General features: G+C 40.7%; 1 protein-coding gene across 2 annotated transcripts; it reads left to right on the top strand.

Moving 5' to 3' along the window:
- The first annotated feature begins 5,699 nt into the window (after positions 1–5,699).
- On the top strand, positions 5,700–6,296 carry LOC122207085 (keratin-associated protein 4-11-like). Of its 2 annotated transcripts, XM_042916847.1 has the most exons (2): positions 5,700–5,818; positions 5,909–6,296. In XM_042916847.1, exons 1-2 carry the CDS (start codon positions 5,700–5,702, stop codon positions 6,294–6,296), a joined length of 507 nt encoding a protein of 168 aa, XP_042772781.1. The 2 variants fall into 2 exon arrangements, with proteins under 2 accessions (XP_042772781.1, XP_042772779.1); XM_042916845.1 differs by having other exon boundaries at positions 5,700–6,296.
- Positions 6,297–7,256: the final 960 nt, after the last annotated feature.

Genomic DNA, 7,256 nt, shown 5'->3' with positions numbered 1-7,256 from the left:
ATCTCTCTGCCTATAATCTTTGTGACATAGGGATGTCTCCACAAGTCACATAAAATGTGTTAGAGCCAGCCAGTGACTGGGGGATGGACTCTCAGCTGCCAACTCTTCATCTTCTGATTTGGCATTTAGAGTTGGCATTCAGTTTTAGGAAATAATAGATTAAAACAATTGTCAAATGATTTTTATCCGATACATCCATTTTTAGGCCAGCAATATCTTCATCCTACGTATACACTGATTGTGATGATCTTACATGACATTGTTTTCATGTGTTCTTAATAAACAGCCATTTCCCCAATACTAAAATCTCCTGATCTGTTAATGATTTGGCATGTACATGTGTGTGTGCATGCATGTATGTGTCCATGTCCTTAGCTATCACCTCACACTAAAGCCCATCTTACTTCAAATGCAGGAGAATGTGTTCAAGAGCAGTTACTTATATTGGAATCAAGACTCTAGTAGGCATTCATTGTATGATATAGGCAACATTGCATAACCTCTCCGAGCCTCGGTTTGCCTTCTCTGAGAAATGAGGACAATATATAATGTTCTTCAAAGGTTCAAAGACATAATCCATGTATACACTACAGTTAGCAGAGTGGGGTACATAATGTCAGCTGTCAATAAATATCTTTTTTTTGGGGGGGGTTATTTTTCTTGAAACCCTAGTCACTTAAATTTCCTTTGACTATATTTCCACTTCTAGTATGTTCCATTACTGATTGTGCAAATTTTGGGTGCTCTGCCTAACTCAAGTACTTTCTCCTCCCTCTTTCCCTCCTCTTCCTTCCTTCCTCCTTTCCACTCTAAGCATAAAAACTCTCTTTTAGAAAATGAAGTATACCTTCTAAATCCAGATTTCTAGAAAATTATGAAGTCCATGGCAACTTTTCCATAAAAAATTTAAAATTTTTCATTAATAGTTGCTCACATTTAATATTTCTAGACTGAAACTCTGTATTTTCTTCAGTCTCATGAAAATTCTCATGTTATTGAAGTTTCTCATCTCCTTGATGATTTTTTTTTTCACTTTGGGCTTTTATCACCTTACCTGGTTTTACTTAAGAGAATATGCAGAGGCTATTTTCCCCAGCACCCAGACTCAGGTAAGAATCATCCTCCTTAGCTGAGATAATGTGTCACAATATACACAAAAATGTCTGTTTATGCCAATATAAGGGTCCATAACTTTTGGTTCGCAATCTGGGGTATAGTAAAAATATTTTAAATTCAAATTTTACATACACCAGTTTTATCTAGTAGCTGTGTTATATTTCCCAAAGCCTTAACAAGTATAATTAAGGGTTAATTATAATTTCTAAAATTAAAAAAAAAAGTTATAAGGTATAAGAGACAAACCAGATAGGAGTTGATATAAAATGGGGTTCACCCCAACACACATTGGGTATTTTGTTCTTAGTATATTACAGAAATGTCCTATAGATACTTTCAGCTTCACTTTTTCAACTTACTTTGAAATGTTACTATAGAATACAGCCCTGTCTGTTCACACAGTGAGTTAACCAATCTTTTATCCTCCTATATATTCCTCTTTGATAACTACTAATTATAGGATTCAGGCTCTGGTTTCAACATTACACTTTATTAGCTAGAGCTAAATCAAAGAATGTTTTATACTGCTTTTTTCAGTATTAAAGTATATGAGACTTATAATTTCCCATTTTTATAACAAGAACTGGGTCACAGCAGAAACAAGACAGCATTCTAAATCTGTGTAATAAAAAGAGTATTTACAAAAGTGTGGATAGAGTTCAGGGGAAGCAACAAGGAAAAGTTCAGTACCCAGGGCTCATAATAGCAAGGAGCAGGTGCCCTATGTCTTAAGAATATGTATGTGAGAATTTGGGTGAAGGAGTCAAAGGGCAGCATGCCAAACTTCTTAGGATTACTCATACAGGCACTCAGTGGACAGTGATTTCCATCAGGGAGAGTTACAATGCTCCTAGAGAACCAAAAGTGATACCAGAGATATTGTGGTAGAAAAACTCAAGATAGAAACAGTTGTGAATGGGAAAGTGTTACTGAGTGGTTATTCTGTGGTCCCACTGACTTTACCTGAACACAGAGTTGGGATGATCTTAAGTGAATGGAGCACGGACTAAGTCTGCCCTCCATCCAGTTTTATTTGGCCACGTTAAATACGTACCACTGGAATTGCTCAAGCCCTCCTAGGTAGCAAATCCTAAGCAATATAGAATTCCAGAAGAGCAACAAGAAATGACTGTTCTGATGAAGGAAACAGCTGAAGCAAGAGGGTTTGTTTGTTTGCTTGTGAGAGAGCTCACAAGCAGGGGAGGGACAGAGAGAGAGAGAGAGGGAGACAGAGGATCTGAAGCTGCAGCGACAGCAGAGAGCCCAATGCAGGGCTCAAATTCAGTAACCCTAAGATCATGACCTGAGCTGAAGTCAGACGCTCAACCAACTGAGCCACCCAGGCACCCCGAGCGAGAGTTTTAATTCTCACAAACACTGTTAACAGACCTGTCTGGCCAGTGTATGGGAAGACAGCTCCTGGAGGTTAACAGCAGACTCTTGGTGATTACACAGCATCTTCCTCTGATTGCTTCAGTTGTAACTAATATAAACAAACTTTACAGGAGGCAAAACAAGCCTATCAAGACTGGTAATACCATCCCAGACTTGGCTAATGCATTCTTTTCCACATCAGTTTCAAGGTTCTGCCAGGTGCAATTTACATTCTCATGGCAAGGCATCAAGTACGTATTTACTGTTTTGCTACACAAATGTTTGAGTTCACTAGCATATTGCCATAATCTAATGATGTTGGCTTGGACTTGATAACTATTAAGATCAAGTTAATACTTTGCATTGATAACTGTGGCATTCATGCATGAAAAAATCATCAGTGAGTTTGAAAAAGCAAGTCTAGGAATAGACCCAAATATGTAAGGAAATTTAGTATATGAAAAGTTGCCATTTTAAATCAGTAGGGGAAAAAATTATTACTTAGTAAGTGTGGCAGGTTATGGTCATATCAGATTATCAGATTTTAAAACATTTAAACCTCACATTTTATAGCTGCATAAATTTCTGATAAGAGTAAATATTTGAAAATAAAACATGAAACTCTGGACAAAAGAAATTATGAGATAATGTCTACACAATCAGAAAGGACTTTCAAAGTATGACACCAACCCAGAAGTCATAAAAGATTAATAAATTTGACTATATCAGAAGTAAATGTCTGTATGGCAAAAACCACATAAGCAAAGTCAAAGAAAAAAGACAAACTAGGAAAAATATTTGAAATTCACATCACATACAAAGGCTAATTTTTATAATATACAAAGAGTTCCTGTAAAAATCAATGTATAAAGGCTACACCCAGTAGAAGAACATGAATTACAGACAATATAGAAAATTTCTATAATTTTTTCTATATAATTTCTATAATTTTACCTTACAGAAAAGGCAATACCAATAGCCTTAAACATCTGAAGAGCTGCTCAATCTCACTTACAATAAGAAAAGTGCAAATTAAAATCACATATAGAGGGGCGCCTGGGTGGCTCAGTCGGTTAAGCGGCCGACTTCGGCTCAGGTCATGATCTCACGGTCCGTGAGTTCAAGCCCCGCGTCGGGCTCTGTGCTGACAGCTCAGAGCCCGGAGCCTGTTTCGGATTCTGTGTCTCCCTCTCTCTGACCCTCCCCCGTTCATGCTCTGTCTCTCTCTGTCTCAAAAATAAATAAACGTTAAAAAAAAAAATCACATATAGAGGGGGCCGGGTGGAGGATGGGCTGAATAAGTGATGGGTATTAAGGAGGGCACTTGTTGCGATGAGCACTGGGCATCATATGTAAGTGATGAATCACTAAATTCTACTCCTGAAACCAATATTACATTATATGTTAACTAACTAGAATTTAAATAAAAATTTGAAAAAGAAAAAAAAATCACCTACGTATCTCATATTGACCAAGATTGATGACAGATAAGATAGATAGGTAGGTAGGTAGATAGATAGATAGATAGATAGATAGATAGATAGATAGGTGTCTACATGCATAACTACACATCTCTGTACATGTATCTATGTACTTGTAGGTCCTGTGTATCACTGCATTAATAAAAATAGGGAAAGCCAAACATTCACACATTGCTGGTAGATGGGTACACTGGTATAATCCCTAAGGAAGTTGAAGTTGTCATTATCTAACAAACATTATAAACAAATGTATACTCTGATCCAGCTATTTTATTTCCAGAAGAGTTTATTCTATAGAAAACACTCACACATGTGAAATCATGTATGATCAGGCTTATTCGTTGCAGCATTGTAAGTAATCTCAAAAGACTAAAAGCAAAGTAAATATCCAACAGTGGGAGACTGACTCAATACATTACAGTACCTTCATAATCAGAATACGATGCTACTGTAAAAGAAAAAGAATGGCAAGCAGTGTATACGTTATCTGAATTCTTCATGTGAAAACCGCCAAGCAGGATGACCACGACTGATAGGCTACCATTTGTATAAATGAAAGAAATGGGTAAGTCTTCTTATTTGTTTCTTATGTGTTAAGCAATAAAAAAAGCTGGAAACTCTGGCTGCCTTCAAGGAGGGAACCTGTGAACTGTGAAGAAAGGTGGGAGGAATACATGTGGGAAAAAAAAAGAGATACTCGAAATGTGTAAATGAAATTTTAAAATACAAAAGATGCAAAATATAAAAACCTTTCTGCAGAGACTATTTTGTTTTTTCTTTTATTTTTAACTCTCCACTTCTTCCCTATCCAACAATGCTAAGCAACATTTCAACTTCTCCTGCACTCCTTCCAAAGATTGTTTCCTTTTCACGTCTTACCAATGTTGGTCTTGCCACAGCTCATATGGGGAGAGGGGTGGATATAGAGCGGCAACCCATGGCTCGGCTGGATGGGCATGACCAGAGGACTCATTCACCCAGTGGGAAGACTTGGGGAAAAGGTTTCGAGCCCCTTGGGGAAAATGGTGGGCTATGCTGTCAACAGATCAAAAACTATCAGCCCAGAGGACATTTCTGATCAACTCTGATCAACCCCACATGACTCTTTGCTATTTAAAAACCTGGAGTTGCTGCTAACTGTTTCACAGAACATCAGAGTGATGAGAACACAGCCTGGAATCCTGTAGGAATTTCGTTAACCCGATGACCACCCACAATAAACACGACAAATCAAAAGTTTCCTCATTTCTTACACTCAAAGAGAAGCTCACTTCCCTTCTTTGCTACCAGCATTCCATCTACTGAAACATTAATTTTCCACTAGAGATCATACTCCTTCAGAAGCTCTCCCACAATCATGTCAAGGTGAGTAACAGAGAAGTAACAGAGAACATAGGGACCCACCTGTGTCACATGATACCCAGAGATTAAAGTCTTGTGACACTGCAAACAAAGGAAGAAATAAGAAGTGATTCACATGAGAACTCAGGAACTTGAGAAAAGGGAAAGAACTATTTTCTCCATATTGGGAGTTTTTCCTAGAAAAATATAATGATCTAATTTACTAATTGCATTTGCAGTCATATAAACAATAAGAAGGAAATAGTCTTTTCCTAACCACAGAAGTACCTCAGGGGGGTATAAAAGGGGCCATGTGGCAAGGAGACTCCCAAACTCGAGATCCTCACTCTCTTGGAAACCCACCCAGAACCTCCACCCTCTGACACCATGGTCAACTCCTGTTGTGGCTCCGTCTGCTCTGACCAGGGCTGTGGCTCCAGCTGCTGCCAGCCTTGCTGCCGCCCCACCTGCTGCCAGACCACCTGCTGCAGGACCACCTGCTGCCGGCCCACTTGCTGTGTGTCCAGCTGCTGCCGCCCCTCCTGCTGTGGCTCCAGCTGCTGTGGCTCTAATTGCTGTGGCTCCAGCTGCTGCAGGCCCAGCTGCTGCATCTCTAGCTGCTGCCGCCCCACCTGCTGCCAGACCACCTGCTGCAGAACCACCTGCTGCCGCCCCAGCTGCTGTGTGTCCAGCTGCTGCCGCCCCAGCTGCTGTGGCTCCAGCTGCTGCGGCTCCAGCTGCTGTGGCTCCAGCTGCTGCCGCCCCTCCTGCTGCATTTCTAGCTGCTGCCGCCCCTCTTGCTGTGGTTCCAACTGCTGTGGCTCCAGCTGCTGTGGCTCCAGCTGCTGCCGCCCCTCCTGCTGCCCCTCCTGCTGCCTGCGCCCAGTCTGTGGCCGGGTCTCCTGCCACACCACTTGCTATCGCCCCACCTGTGTCATCTCCACCTGCCCCCGCCCCATGTGCTGTGCCTCCTCTTGCTGCTGAGCCCCCTTCTCTGTGACCACCATCTCTGCCTACCTCTGCCCCACAGATGTAGCCCCTCCTTTTCTGCTGCTAGGACACATGAAGTAGAAATGATGTTGCTCAACTGAATTGGGCCTTGATTCTACTGAAGAACCACGTCATGCTGTTGAAGAAGATGGATATGGCCCAGAGCACTTAAGCAATAACAGATTTTATCCTTCAGTTTGACAGTTGGTGACATTCTCATAACTTCCCTTTTCTGGGCCTTCTCTGTAACCTTATATATTTCTGTACCAAAATAAAGTTATACTTCCCTGCATTAACAATTCAGTGTGATTGATGCTCCTTTCAGATTTTGTCTTCAGCTCGTAGGCAAGTGTATTTGACCTACACCTACCTGCAGGATACACAACATGGTCCTGACACCTCTCAGTAAAAGTCAGGTTCCATTATTCACTCCCTGATTCTTTCTTACATGCTTCCTTATTTCCTAAGCAAATCACCTAACTATGAACCTGTCCTAGGAAAATAACAACATGAAAACCAGAAATTTGGAGGACTGTTAAGTACGTAAAAGTGAAAAGAACACAATACACGTTTCATGAATCACACCAGTCACTGTAGCTGTGCAACATGTTGTTTGGCACAGTATGCAAGTTTGTATGCAGACTTGCACTCGATGACACTGGTGTCATCCATGCAGCTAATCAAATGCACACTGACTTTGACTCGATTTGCAACAGGACCTCAGCCATTTCTCATTTTTCTATTGATAGACAAATTTCAGATCCTCATGCATTCAAAGGACAGGCAGGTAACTTAGATGAGTAAAGCACGCCCTTGATAAGATGATGTGTTTGGTGAAAACTGCGGCAAATTACAGACTGTATGACCACATAAGAAGGTATTCCTGAGTTCCTGTCAGTTGCTTCCATGGAGAAACAGGGGCCCAGTGCTTTCACTGAAAAGTGGGTCTGCTTT

This window comes from Panthera leo, chromosome E1, assembly GCF_018350215.1.
Source record: "Panthera leo isolate Ple1 chromosome E1, P.leo_Ple1_pat1.1, whole genome shotgun sequence".
Taxonomy (NCBI): Eukaryota; Metazoa; Chordata; class Mammalia; order Carnivora; family Felidae; genus Panthera; species Panthera leo.
Note: the sequence above shows the minus strand (reverse complement) of the source record. Positions and strands in the feature narration are given on the sequence as shown.